Below are 14,763 nucleotides of genomic sequence, written 5' to 3' on the forward strand. Positions count from 1 at the left end.
GGGCAGGATTCCGTCGCTAGATGGCGGTGGGTAGCCGTAGATAAGAGATTGCCATCGGAGGGGAGGAGGAACGATTGAGTAGACAGAGAGGCTGGGCAGAGAGCACGTCACCGTTGCACCATTATTGTCGCCCAGTCAGGGGCATATTATCGGTTGAAGCTGGTCAGTAGACGGTCGGGGCCAGTCAGAAGGCGGCGTGGATGTTCAGGAGGCGGGCAATAGGTGGGCCGGCCCGGTCAGGAGGTAGTGTGGCCTTTGCTGCTGCCGATGCCAACAAGCGGGGGGTTTTGGCCGCTTCTTCTTGCCCCCATGGGTCAGAGAGGGAGAAGGCATAGTCGCCTTAGACTGGAGACATCAACAATCGGCAGAGGACAGCTACGAAAAAAGAGGAGCCACTGTGACCGGCAATGAGGAGCCCACCATGGACGCCGTCGTCGAAGGGCCAGCTGAGAGTGTCCTTGCAGGGTCAAGTGAGGCCGACAAAATCCACAACTGAAGCACAAGGAGACCGTGTTGGGCGAGGCAGAGAGTCTGTCAAAGCGGGAGCATCGCGACCCACTCATGACCATACCGTAACCTACACGAAGGAGCACATGGACCCGCTACCATGACCTGCGGCAGAACATCGACAACTTCCCTACCAAAGCAGAGTCCCCATCTGTCTAAAGAGAAGGAAGATTAATGAGGAGAGAGGAAAGGGAAGGGAGCCATCGGCATCGAAGATGGCTGGGGTATAGAGGAAGGCCCCAGCTTCCAAATCCCGGTGGCCATCAAGCCGGATGCGCTGGAGAAGCAGGCGGCATTTGGGATTTTCTGGTATTAGGTGTGGAGAGGGAGGAAATGAATGTTAAACGAAAATTTCAGTAAGAAAATGTACATGCTGACAGTACATCGAGCAAAGTTATATTACACACGTATATTTCAAGTAATATGGGTAAAGAGCAAAAAATGATGAGGTCACGCTCTCTTTTTGAGAGCGAACCAACTAATTATTGTAACACCGAACAACAACAGAAGCCTCGATCATATCTTGGAAATGTGATCCTCGTTCTTAACACTTTGTCAGTATTTCGGCTCCGTCCTCGGTTATCAAGATTGTGTGTTCAAACTGCGCAGAGAGGCTTCCGTCTTCAGTCACAACCGTCCAGTTGTCGTCCCACATTATGGGGTTGATGCTGCCTATTGTCAGCATTGGTTCTGCCCAGAACAGGAATGTCAAAAAGCAAGGAAGCTGTCAGTGATAACCATAAGGATCGCAAAACCATCCAGCCAGACAATCACGAATGAGAATTGTCGTCCTGCCCAATACAAAGTCTAAATCACAAAGTATGAAGACATACCAATAGTGAAGGTCTGATTTAATCTCATACGACCATCTTCATTGTTCCCTGAAAGTTTTAGAAGGAGCATTCAAGTAACGATCAACCAGCAGGATTCCAACCAAAACAAGACTAAACAATAGTAGGGACTTATGGTGATTACTGAAGTGCAAAATGACTGGATCGGCATGAAAAACTCGTCCAACACCGTGCCCAACGAACTGCCGAACAACACCATATCGATGTTTATCTGCATGATCACTTTCAAAATACACAGTTTCAGCTACAGCAAAAACGCTTGATAGAGCAACAGTAAATTCTTTATTCAGTTACTAAGTGAACCATGACCAGAATATCAGAAGGGATAATGTCCGGTTCTGAATAAATGTGGCCATGCCTAACGATGCCTTACTGAATAGTTCTGCCGATTTTCTTGAACTCCACCCCAGGTGCACATATGGATATTGCCTTGTCCAAGCACTTCTTCGTAACCTATAGGACAGGTTCCAACTCATCCTCATTAGCATACCACAATGAAGGTTCAGTTAATAAAGCAGAGACATAAAGGGTGCATTAACCTTATGGTAATTTATGATACTTTAGTACTCTAGCTTCAACCTCTCATCCCATTCCAAACCAAAGGTTTAATGATACATTCAAGGTATGGGGAATGGTTTGGTGCATTTAATTAACTTACGGAATCATAAGTTTGCCATAAAGAGGGTTGGTCATCTGTTGACCTTGCCATGCTGGAATACGATGAGGTTAGTTTAGAAAATTGTTTTCAGCTCTTTTTTTTACCACCAAGAAAGTATAACCAAGGTACAGTCTTGAATCGTTTCCAAGAAATTTTTACCACAAGAAAAAGTCTCACTTGAGAAAACATTAACTGTTACGCCATGTGAATGAAGGAAGATTAGGCCATTTAAACACCAGATTACAAAACCAATACCTGAACTAGGTTTTTGGCTTCTTCCTCGACTTCTCCACAAAAGAAAGTTGCAGATGTATCACCATGATATCCCTGCATGAATAACACTGAGTCAGTAGACAAAAACACAGCAAAGCTAGGAACTATCTAGAATAAAAAAAGAGCAATACAGCAACGATAACCAGGGAATCACATAGCAAAATCAACATATTATCTCAATTATTCTAAATCCTACATTACAAGAAAAATGAAAGGATTTCAAGACCTTACGTTCAGGTATACTGTAACATCAATATTTATTATATCACCATCCTGCAAAGAAGCAAAGTAGTTAAAAGGGTAGCAACTCAACAAAAGGATTTAAGTGGAAAGGCTTGAATGTTGTGGACCTCAAGTGGACGGGAATCAGGTATTCCATGGCATATGCATTCATTCACTGAGGTGCAAACACTTTTTGGAAAACCGCCATAACCAAGGGGTGATGGATAGGCCCCACTGTCAATGATCATTTGGTGAACTGCTTCATCAATTTCATCTGTCCTAACGCCTGGCTGCCAATGCAAGGTCCAACAAAAATCTTAAAGTAGCGGTAGCAAAGGGACAATTGAAATCTTAAAATTTGTGCAGAGACTTGACTTAGAAGATGCCACACGAGATCCTTGTTCAAATGAAAAAAGCACATGACTCTAAATCTTGGATGTACGACCTTGTTCTAAAAAAATTAACGATCCCATTCCTCTGATGGACAAATTACTCCAATTGACCACAAAGTTACATCACTCCAGTAGGCAAACCACAGCTTGACTTCAGCTTAAAGACAAGATGACGTTACCTCTATTTAGAAGGTAATGGCAGAACAAATTTGTCTGCAGTGGTGGAATATGAATTCTATCACTAGGTCATTACGATTAGATAACCACTACATAATTAAAACAAGTGATTATTACTTTTTCTCTCTATCTCTCTCTTTCTCTCTCTCTCTCTCTCTCTTTTAAAAAAAAAAATTAGATTGGGCAGTTTACCTTCACTAAAGTCCCGGCAAATTCGAGGACCTGCGCTGCAAGCTTTCCAGAAGCCCTCATGCACTCTATGCCTTCCTTGTTATGCACTTCAGGTCCACTTGCAATTCCTGGTGCTTGTTGGGAATTTACATATGGAGGTTTCATAATGTGATCGGGAACTGGACGACGGGGAGATAATTTACCAGGCTGAAGGCGTTTGCGCTTACTGTTTGACAATTCATCTAGGGTCCTGTTGATATCAGCGAGTGCTACATGATCCATTGTGCAGACGGCAAACACATTGAGCACACAAAAATGGGGAACAAGGGGGCAGGGGCATGCAAGGTTGCTCAAGACCTTAACAAGAAATATTGATTTTTTTACTCTCTCTCATCTAAGTGTAAGCTCAAAGCATCTGTTAAGTCATTCCTCTCAAAACCAGTGTTTGACAAACTCAGCAAATTCATCTGATAGATGCAAGAAACTGGCCATGCTTCAGGTGCCAAAGAACATGTCAACAACATTCATTTGCATTATAAACATCGTAAAGCATACCTCCTGTTGAATAACAAATTTGTGATGCTTGAAAATGTTCTCGATAATTGCATTGATACATGCTTGCGGCCTGCACTTACAATGAAATTCACTTGAGAACAGACATTAGGATACCAGGTCCATGCAACCACATTCACAGACAACAATAAACCAACTCCACGTAAGCTGCAGTGGATTGTAACTAGCTCACTGTGGCTCACATGTTCCTAAAACATCATAGCGAACTTCACACATTAAGAACCATCCCTCATATAGGACGTAATCCATAACGTGAAGAGGAACCTCAAATGAGTCTGCCTCCAAAAAGGCACTCCTTCAGAGCTCGAACAAGTTACCCAGAATGTCAGACCAGGCAAAATAGCACGACAGGGTTTTTCCATACATGGTCAACTTGCTGTCAAGTTCATGTGTCACAGCGGCTGTTTAACAGAGCCTTCTGCACTCAAATAGCGTAGCACCTTACTGGCTAAAACGAATGGCAGCTCACTGAACTCAAGAAGGGCCAAACAACAATTGACTCGGACCTTTTTTTTTTTTTTTTGGTGGATACCTATCTCTCTACTCTAACACCCTTATTCTTCTTCACAAAGATCAAAGCCCCTTCATTTCTGTGAGATGCCCGACTGCCAAGAACTGGAAATCTACAGTTGAGGGGCCAATCCTAAACGCCAAGGAAAGTGGGATAGACGGATACTATACATACGCCAAGCAAAGAGAGCAGAAATACGGGGAGGGACTGTAATCGAGGACCTGGGTCATAACGGAAGAGGCCGTAGAGAGGCCGGCAGGAGCGAATGAGGCCGTCGCCCACGAAGGACGAGAGGATTCTCGGCTGCAAAGACGAGCTGCCCGCCATTTCCCTTGGCCCCCGCTGCTGCCGCCCCTTTTGCTTCGCGCTATCCGTTGAATGGCGTCGCGGTCGCTTCTCCCTCCCTCTTTGCTCGGGAGCTACAAAAATCACTTTAGGTTCAATTTGCACCCTATAGTTTCTTCTCCGTCACAAATTCCCCCTCACTCTTATGAATCTACAAATTTGGCCCTAAAAATTTCAACTAAACGACAATGCTGGTTAAATAAAGTTCATTTGCCTTTGGTGGTTGGCCATTTGATCTATAACTTCCATTAGCAATCTCGACCCTATCGACAATTTGCAAGTTAAGTTAGTTCGAAAATCGGTAGCGATAAACCGCAACATTAGCAGATTTGCCAGTTTGCCTTTTAAACGGATTTCCGAAACTCGATGGTGCGTTTGGTTTCAGAGTTAAAGTAATTTTGATTTTGATTGTGGAAAATGACAAATAATTGTGTAGTGTGTTGAGTTAAAGTTAAAATTAAAATTTTTGACTTGAGAAATGCGTATTTTTGTTGTGTAGTGTGTTGAGTTAAAGTTAAAGTTAAAGTTACTTTGATTTTCAAAACAAACAGGCCAATGCGTTCGAACTAATATTACCCTGACATTCAACTATATAATTAGGACGGACATGACCACAGATGTCGGTAATCTCAGTTCCATAAAATAGTTTCCGAGCAATCCAACCAGCATTGCGACGTGACTACGTTCCAACAGTTGGGGGATTGACTGGCACAGAGGACTCGAGCTTACTAACACGTATGAGCGTTGGAATGAAAAAGATGCTCATTCGTTGGAGCATGCACCGGAGGCTCTGAAGTAATGGGAAATCAGAGAACTCTCATGTCACGTAATTTAGTCCGAAATAACTCATCGATCATGTAGCGACACTCATCTCTTGGAATTGTAAACTAGACGTTACGAGGCTTCGATACGGCCAAGCAGATGCATGGTAAAATCAAAAGTGCAGCTTTCAAACAAATTTCATATATATTCCCAAGACATGAATTCATACACATGCTGCCATGGAAGAGTTCTGTGAGCTTAACGAGGAAAAGCGATTATTACAAAGCTCATTGAGTAAATAGCAATGCTGGAATACTCTTCGGTTATACCTTCATTCACCACTCTTAAGCTTGTCCTTGTCCTTGTCCCTCTCTCCTGCTTTGAATATAAAACACAGACACATACATTACTGCGAGACCAAAACCTTAAAGGACCCAAACCACCTTGAAGGAAACATTGACATGGCTAAACCACCTCATTGTTCCTTCCCGACCATAGATAAATGTGTGTCGACCGGGAGGGAGAACCACACTGTAGTCGCTGACATGGATGGGACTTTACTCCGGGGTCGGAGCTCATTCCCTTACTTTGCGCTCGTGGCTTTTGAGGTTGGGGGAGTCCTGAGGCTCCTGCTCCTGCTGCTTGCCTCGCCGATCGCCGGATTCCTGTATCACTTCATATCTGAATCCGCTGGAATTCAGGTGCTCATATTCGCCACCTTTGCAGGGATGAAGGTCTCTGACATAGAGTCGGTGGCCCGAGCCGTGCTCCCCAAGTTCTACTCTGGAGATCTCCACCCGAAGTCATGGCGGGTGTTCTCTGCCTGCGGGAAGCGGTGCGTTCTGACTGCAAACCCAAGGATTATGGTGGAAGCGTTCTTGAAGGACTTTCTTGGGGCTGATTTGGTTATCGGAACGGAGATAGGTGTCTACAAAGGGAGAGCAACGGGCCTAGTTAAAGGTCCCGGAGTGCTTGTGGGGAAGGAGAAAGCTAATGCTCTTCGGAAATCTTTCGGTGATGACAAACCCGAGATTGGTCTTGGCGATCGGAGCACAGATGTCCCCTTCATGGAACTCTGCAAGGTTTGAGGCATACGCATGTCACTGTTATGGTAGCTTTTTTTTATTTCCTGAATTGACTAAAAATCATATTGCAGGAAGGATTCATCGTGACAGCAAGTCCCGAGGTTAAGGCCGTAGCAAATGATAAGTTGCCGAAGCCCATAATATTCCATGACGGACGGCTAGTTCAGAAGCCGACTCCCCTCATTGCACTTCTCACCATTATTTGGATCCCCATAGGCTTCCTACTCGCCTGCCTCCGAGTCGCTGCAGGCGCCCTCCTCCCAATGCCCCTTGTGTACTACGCCTTCTGGGCACTTGGGGTTCGTGTCACTGTCAAGGGCAACCCTCCTCCACCAGTGAAAAAATCGAGTAACCGGTCCGGAGTCCTGTTCATTTGCTCTCATAGGACCCTCCTTGACCCGATATTCCTCTCCACAGCACTTGGCCGACCGATCCCAGCAGTCACCTACTCCGTCTCCAGGTTCTCTGAGGTCATATCCCCAATCAAGACCGTGAGGCTGAGTCGAGACCGGGCCACTGATGCGTCCATGATCAAGAAGCTCCTGGAGGAAGGTGACCTTGCCATATGCCCCGAGGGGACCACTTGTCGGGAGCCATTCCTCCTAAGGTTCTCAGCCTTGTTTGCCGAACTGACTGACCAGTTGGTGCCGGTGGCTATGGTGAACCGCATGAGCATGTTCCATGGAACGACAGCCCGAGGGTGGAAGGGGATGGACCCGTTTTACTTTTTCATGAACCCGAGCCCTGCCTATGAGGTGACTTTCCTGAACAAGTTGCCCCTAGAGCTAACTTGCAGCTCCGGCAAAACTAGCCATGAGGTTGCGAACTATATACAGCGAACAATTGCAGCAACTCTGTCCTATGAGTGCACCAGCTTTACCAGGAAGGATAAATACCGAGCTCTCGCCGGAAATGATGGGACTGTTGCTGAAAAACCAACGCTCAAGGCAAACAAAGTGATGGGGTGCTAAATCAATTTGTGGCTATTAGGACGGAGTCTACGGTCGAAATAGCCAGACATTTTCCATAACCAAAACATTCTGAATAACAAAAAACACATATTTTGCCTAAACATCATCGACAACATGGTTAATGGATCTCATAGAGTTGCACTGAGCGGAAACTTCTCTTTCTAAAGCATATGCAATCAAAGCCTTCACTATTTGACGGAACCTCCTTCTGTAGGTGGGTAGCTTCGAAACGCTTCTTACAATTCCGATCATCCTGGCAATGCACGCAGAAAACATTAGTGAAAAACATATCCAAACATCATATTGGAACGAAAATTTGGATATGAAGAAGAGCGAACAAATGGATGTATTAACTTTTGATGTACCTTCTACCGATGCCCTGTATTTGAGCAGCTCTTAGAGAATCTATAGATTTCAAATTCACACCATCCTCCGAGCATCCATTCATGTGTTCAGGATTGCGTCCGAAAATAACCAACTCCTCCAGTAAACACTCTTCGCTCTCCTCCAATCCAACTGCCCTTATCTGTTCCTTCAAAATTAGGATGGGGTTGAAGAACCAATCCAACAATTTGTCATCCTACAGTCTGTTGAGATAAGTTACTTCGACGTTATCTTGCATCAGCAGACTGTCTGATCCTGTTTTGATCGAGTGTAGGAGGGTATGCAAAAGTGAAGAACAAGGTAAGCCGATGCCCACGGCGTTGACAACTTCATTATTATTCTCATAGTTCTTTCCTCTAAGCCACTGGCAAAGATCCCGGGGCTTTATCACGTTTGCATCTACTAATTGTTTCCCCTTCATCTCGTAGGACCTCATCATGTTCTCCCAGATCTGTGGAGTCGTGTACCAGTATAACAATACTAAGGCAAGATTACAGAATCGAAAAGACAAGGTACAGCTTGTTTCAACGCAATTATCAACTTAAAAGAAAAATGAGAAGAGAAACTTACTCGCACCATCTTCACTTCCTGTATTACTTCGTTCACCGATCTTGAATGAGCTAAGCGGGGCATGAGCATTGCGGGCGCTTCTGCTGAAGAAGTGGAATTGAGTTTTCTCTCTACACTACTACTGTGACTCGTTCCCACCGGTTGAACAATCCGATGACTGGGATGTCTTCCTCTTCTGGTAATGAGGCCTAGCTAGACAATCGATGTTGTGCATCAGTCTATTTTTCTTCAACAAATTCGGAACGAAAATGCAAGATAAATATTTTTAGAAAACGAAAAGAATTACTTCGGAAGCATGGTCCCCTCTCGGAGACATAGGCAATCATTTGTGTACTCATCAAACTCTGCCACCATCGAAATGACGTAAGCCACACCACTCCGGAAAGACCTCTCCTGTCTCCACACAAAATGGTCCGATCTTATTTGAAGTCCGTGAACAATACTTATACATGTCCCAAGGTTCGTGTCCAGTAGCAAACCTGATATACCACGACTGAGCCTTAAAGCCCAATGAAGAAGCTCGAGACTGTAGCCACTAACATGCAGGCAATGACAATTACGGGCCACAGGATGATTATAAGTCCGGCAATAGGGATGCATCCTGCTTCGAGGAAGGGGCCCTCTCGGCTTATGAGGTCGTGTATCAGGCGGAACCATCCTCTGAATAACAAATACGGACTCTTGACCACCACTATAAGGGTGTAAAGAGGACCATCAACAATCAGTCCCATCAGTGCCACCAGGATGCAAGCTGGTACATAGAGTAATCTTCCGGAGATGACAGGAGAAACAGCGAATTACAGCGTATAGTTATTCTGTTTCTGTGGGCACTGTTATTCTGTGATCACCCCTAAAGGAATGGCTAGATTCAACAGCATAGTTTCGTGCTAGTACCTGATAGTATGCATTTCATGCGAAGCGGGCGATGTGCGCAGCTCCTTCAGATAAACCGGATAAGAATGATTACATAAGTTTGCAAAATCTTTCACCACAGTCCAACTTCTTCAGATTGTTCCCCATGTTCCATCCTAAGTGATTTAAAGAGATGGTGTAACTGAAAGAGCGGGAAGTCATTTCAACCGTGAATTCGATGGGAGATTGATAGTAATCAATATACCACGATGCAGTGCATGAACTTCTTGGATTCCTTTCCGTTTCAGAAGGCCTCAAAAGTTAAGACCCAGGGAGTGAAAAATCCATAGCCGACTCCCACAAGGAAACTCCCCCCAATGCCGAGGGCCAAATACATACCAAACAGAGCAGGCAAAGCAAACGGCATAGCAACCTTAATTGGTGCATTGAATTTGTTGGTCCTGCAACCAGTTTGAAGATTTTCAAGCATTATTTTGACCGAAGAATTTGAAAAGCCGCACTAAATACGAGTAAGATGCAATCATCGAATTTTCAGTGCAATCACATACTTTATGAGAGTGTAGCATGTCCAGACCACATGTGCGGGGAGCAGTGCCAATAACACCCCAATGTTTCCGCTGGTTAAAATCAGCGTGGCAACTGGACCTACCAAAAGAGCTGCAGCATCGAATTCCACCAAATGAGCTATCATGAGACATCCTTGAGTAATCACTTAACCACATGCTAAAGCTCGGAAAGGATCGATAAAGACAATTATGAAACGAAAACCTTTGATTAAACCCAAGCAGAAAGCACAGCAAAACATGAGCACCACATATACGATCCTCAAAAGGCTGTGTAGAGTTGATGAGATATCCACAACACAAATTACCAAGAGGACCAAATGAAGATCAGATCAACATCTTGCCATGATAAGGCGGGAAACAAGGGATGTTCTATGCCGGATCGTTTGGAAAAACCGAGTTCTCCCTCCTGGTAAGGATCAACCGTAAAAACCAACTTCGGTGACAGAAGAGGTCTGTGTTGTACGAGCAGAGGAAGCAAATGAAAGGAATACATCTGAAATCTGACACAAGTTTATTCGTTACCATGTTTTTAGGAACTATCATGGAATTCTTCAAAGGACATTACATGTGCATCTGTCTATGTATACACCAGTTTCCTGTCCTTCCATGGTACAATGTTAACATCACTTGGCCATTTTTCCGATATGCCTACAGCGAACTTTTACCCGACCTATGCTACCCCAAACCAATGTCGACATGCCTAGCCCTTGGATTGAACCCATCCAGTTGGGTTGGATTCGTCAGGCCACCGAATCATCATCCACAGGCCCAATTGCAAATAGATCTGATTCCATATAAAGAAACATATTTCTATTGGAAAAGCCGTCCAAAGCACAGAAAGGAGGCAGGCCAGGCCGACCAGCTGAACGCCCCAACCTGGCAAATTCCACCAAGCCATGTGTCTCCATTTACTCTTTTTCTGAATTATTAATAATAAAATTAATGATTTAATTATCCAAAAACTAATAATTAAAGAAAAAAGGAAAAAGAAAGGGACATGCCCCGTTGTGATGTGAGCGAGGTTTGCTCCCCTCCATCATCACATAATTAGAAAGTACCGACTGACTGCCTCTGCACCAATTCCTTTGTGTTTGCACGTTTCCTAAAAGATTTTGCCTTTTCTCTGTCTTTGGACAAAGAAAGACGTTCTCTCTCTTTCTCTTCCTTCATCATCAAGCATTTCTTGATTGGTGATATGTGACTTGGAATAGAGAGAGAGAGAGAGAGAGATCGAACTCACAGAGCCGGGGAGATCGACGCCCGACACGATGATGCTGCAGCGAGCTGCGAGCAATGCGTATTCCTGGTGGTGGGCCAGTCATATCAGGACCAAGCAATCGAAATGGCTCGAACAGAACCTTCAAGGTACGTACCGCCGATCATTCGGAATGGATTGAATGGGAATATGCCAGGAAAGTTGGGCATTGATTGGTCGATCAACATTCTAGACTAAAACCATTTTAAGGTCATCTGTCGAATCAATGTCCAATCCAGTTTGTTTCGAACATATAAGTGAAAATTTGTTACTTAATCTCCTATTCTAGATTTGGTTGTTACTGTTGTCGCTGTTCTTGAACATATGGATGGCTTGATGCTTGAATCTGATGGCAGATATGGAGGAAAAGGTGGCGAACACGCTTAAGCTCATCGAAGAAGATGGAGACTCCTTTGCTAAGAGGGCAGAAATGTATTACAAGAAGAGGCCTGAGCTCATATACTTTGTAGAGGAGTCATTCCGAGCTTACCGGGCCTTAGCAGAGCGGTATGACCACATCTCGACCGAGCTCCAGAACGCCAACAACACAATTGCCTCAGTCTTCCCTGACCAGGTCCAGTTTGAGATGGATGACGACGACGACGACATCCCCAGGAGGACCCCAGAGAACCTGAAGCCGAACATCCCCAAGGTCCCAAAGGCCCCCATCAAGGATCTCAAGAGCATCCTGTCTTCCGGTGTGAAGAAGCTGCGGTCCAATAAGGCTGGGAAGAAAGCAAATGCCCCAGCAGTTTCGAAATCGGGCCTGACAAAGCCCGGGGCACTCGAGAAGATTGACAAGCTCCAGAAGGACATTCTCGCGCTGCAGACTGTGAAAGAATTCGTGAAGTGTTCCTACGAGGACAGGCTTGCAAAATATTGGGAGATCGAGAAGCAGATTACTGAGCTGCAGGTGGAGGTCTCGACTCTACAAGATGAGTTTGGGGAGGGAATGGTCATTGAGGACGATGAGGCTCGTAGCCTAATGGCCGCAGCGGCCCTAAAATCGTGCCAGGAGACGTTGCAAGATTTGAGGGAGAAGCAGAGGAGGTCGGCTGAGGAGGCAAAGAAGGAGCAAAAGAGGATCAAGGAGGCTTGGCAGAAGTTCGAGTCTCTGAGGAAAGAGGTTGCTTCTGACCAGCAACCGGGTGAAGCAAAGCAGGAACACTCCCAGAATGTTGACATATCATTTGAGGAGTTAAACGATATGAAGGAGGGGGAGGAGCTGAAGGCATTGGAGGAGAAGATTAAGGAACGTTTCCAGGTGGGGCAGAAGGCATCTCTGACAGTGACAGAGATGGCTGAGAAGATCGACGAGCTTGTGAATAAAGTGATCAGCCTGGAGACGGCGGTTTCATCCCAGACCGCATTTATAGAAAGGCTAAGGACGGAGACAGATGATCTTCAGTCTCAGATCCAGATCCTCGAGGATGACAAGGCGACTCTCATCAATGGTTCGGATAGCGTGAAGACTAGAATGAAGGAGATGGAGGAGAAGTTAAGCGATGTCCGGGATCTAAATGCCAGTGTCAAGGCCCAGAACCTCAATCTCCAAACTCACTTCACTGAAGCTGATTGCAACCTCGAGCATCTTTCTGAGAAAGTGCATTTTGTTAAACCTGATGACGAGCAGGAGGTCGCCTCGCTGCCTAAGAAAACAGAACCACTGAAAAAACATAAATCTGGAAATTCAGTTAAGGAACCTGCAGTTCTCAAGGAGCCGGGAGTCTCGGGTTCAACACACAAAAAAGAGTCTGCAGAGCAAAGAGAAGTGCCAAGTCCGAGTGCTGATTCCACCGAAGTTGTTAATGTTAACACACAAGTAAGCGAGCATGTGGTTAAACCCGCTGCGCATATCGAGGAGACGAATCCCTCTCCTCCCAATTGGAAGGGCGGGCCCAATGACTTTAGTGACAATTCTACTGAGCCGCAACGACAGCACGAAGTCAAGGAACTGAGTCCATCCCGGACATCTAACAGTTCCTCCCAGTTGGCGGCACAAAAGCAGGATAGAGATCCCGAAGAACCGAATTGGCAGGAAATGTTTATGAAAGGGATGGAGAATCGGGAGAAGACTCTGCTTGCAGAGTACACCGCGACTCTCCGAAACTTCAAGGAAATCAAGAGGAAGCTCGTTGAGGTGGAGAAGAAGAATCAAGATGGGACCTCCGATGACTCGGCCGTGCAGCTGAGGGAACTGAAGAGCGCCAATGCCACCAAGGACGAAGAGATTCGAGCGTTGTGCGAGAAGCTCAGCCTTCTGCAGACTGTGGTAGCTGAGGGCAAGGATGCAAAGGAGAAAAATGCCTCGAGCAGTCAGAGTGAAACCTTGGAAACTGCAGCGATGAAGGGACATATTGAAATGGTTCTTGTTGATCAGTCTTGCCTGACTTCAGAGATCGAAGAGAAACTGAGAATGGACATTGATCAGCTGCTGGAGGAGAACTTGGACTTCTGGCTCCGTTTCAGTGCCGCGTTGCATCAGATACAGAAGTATGAGACAGCGGTTGAGGATCTGCGGAGTGAGCTATCGAAGCTAGAGGAGAAACGAAAGGAGGAGGGGAGTCGCTCCAGGGCATTCTCCATTAAGTCCGATATAAAGCCGATATACAAGCATCTGAGCGAAATTCAGACTGAGCTCAACGTTTGGATGGATAAGTGTGTCCACTTAAAGGATGAGCAACAGAAGCGGTTCTCCTCACTCTGCAACATCCAGGAGGAGATCACAAAGGCCCTGAAGACGAGCGCCGAGGAAGAGGACTTCAGGTTCACGAGCTACCAAGCTGCCAAGTTCCAAGGAGAGGTCCTCAACATGAAGCAGGAAAACAACAAGGTCGCGCAGGAGCTCCAGGCCGGGTTGGACCACATAGCAGTGCTCCAGCTTGAGGTCGACAAGACACTTGCGAGGCTAAATGAGGAGTTCGGCTTTGCAGGGCCAAACCCTCAGAATCCCCAGCTTCCCCACTCAGGGAGCCGGAATAGAGTCCCCTTGAGGTCATTCATCTTCGGTGTCAAGCCCAAAAAACACAGGTCCTCGATATTCACCTGCATGACCCCAGCAATGCATAGGAAGTACAACGGCTTTAGAGCAGCATTCTGAGCGTAGATTGTGCAACTACCTCACCTATTTTTCTTTAGTCATAACATTTTCTTTCTCGATTCTTTCCTCTCTTTTTTTTCCCTTTTGGATAGATCACCGTGTGACATTCACATCGCAGTCTGTTCTGGTCAGACGACGGCAAAGGGATTTGTTCATTGATTGTCTAAAAGACAGCAAACAACAGATTCAGAAATGTACCATTCTGGATGTATTTACACCTTCTTCCAGAGAAAATCTAATATATATATATATATATATATATATAGTTTTCTTGTCATTGTGGTCCAAATTTCCTCGATACCTTCATTGCTTCCATTGCGAAATCGATAACTAGGAAATCGGGTCAGAACCAGCAGACAAATGCTGTTTTCATCGGTCGTACATAACTCGATTTTGAGATACTATTCCACTTTAGATCTACTTCCCTCAATCCTTTTGCCTTCAATCAAGCCCAAAGATTGATTATAAAGATACGACGAGCAAGGACATAAGAACAAACGTACTAAGCCTATGAGTC

General features: G+C 45.4%; 4 protein-coding genes across 4 annotated transcripts; 2 read left to right on the forward strand and 2 right to left on the reverse strand.

The window, feature by feature from the left end:
* Positions 1-837: 837 nt before the first annotated feature.
* LOC116213405 (methionine aminopeptidase 1D, chloroplastic/mitochondrial) lies at positions 838-4,737 on the reverse strand. Its single transcript, XM_031548308.1, has 10 exons — positions 4,557-4,737; positions 3,807-3,876; positions 3,273-3,501; positions 2,640-2,801; positions 2,521-2,562; positions 2,272-2,343; positions 1,732-1,811; positions 1,483-1,580; positions 1,341-1,388; positions 838-1,197 (listed from the first exon to the last, which is right to left on the reverse strand). The coding sequence occupies exons 1-10, from the start codon at positions 4,660-4,662 to the stop codon at positions 1,052-1,054; spliced, it is 1,053 nt and encodes a 350-aa protein (XP_031404168.1). The 5' UTR covers positions 4,663-4,737; the 3' UTR covers positions 838-1,051.
* A 1,166-nt stretch (positions 4,738-5,903) lies between these two features.
* Positions 5,904-7,498, forward strand: LOC116207681 (glycerol-3-phosphate acyltransferase RAM2-like). The gene is made up of 2 exons (XM_031540746.1): positions 5,904-6,524; positions 6,599-7,498. The coding sequence occupies exons 1-2, from the start codon at positions 5,904-5,906 to the stop codon at positions 7,496-7,498; spliced, it is 1,521 nt and encodes a 506-aa protein (XP_031396606.1).
* LOC116207688 (uncharacterized membrane protein At3g27390) lies at positions 7,488-10,220 on the reverse strand (the record flags this gene model as incomplete). The annotated part of the gene is given in 10 exon segments (XM_031540757.1): positions 7,488-7,751; positions 7,864-8,333; positions 8,453-8,572; positions 8,574-8,640; positions 8,739-8,845; positions 8,932-9,220; positions 9,347-9,480; positions 9,570-9,765; positions 9,874-9,982; positions 10,094-10,220. Coding segments are annotated over 10 exon segments (1,776 nt in total), but the record flags the coding sequence as incomplete, so codon positions are not given.
* Positions 10,221-10,931: 711 nt separating this feature from the next.
* Positions 10,932-14,480, forward strand: LOC116192859 (protein NETWORKED 2D). The gene is made up of 2 exons (XM_031521545.1): positions 10,932-11,256; positions 11,503-14,480. The coding sequence occupies exons 1-2, from the start codon at positions 11,160-11,162 to the stop codon at positions 14,244-14,246; spliced, it is 2,841 nt and encodes a 946-aa protein (XP_031377405.1). The 5' UTR covers positions 10,932-11,159; the 3' UTR covers positions 14,247-14,480.
* The last annotated feature ends 283 nt before the right edge of the window (positions 14,481-14,763 follow it).

The sequence above is a fragment of the Punica granatum genome, chromosome 1, assembly GCF_007655135.1.
Source record: "Punica granatum isolate Tunisia-2019 chromosome 1, ASM765513v2, whole genome shotgun sequence".
Classification (NCBI taxonomy): domain Eukaryota; kingdom Viridiplantae; phylum Streptophyta; class Magnoliopsida; order Myrtales; family Lythraceae; genus Punica; species Punica granatum.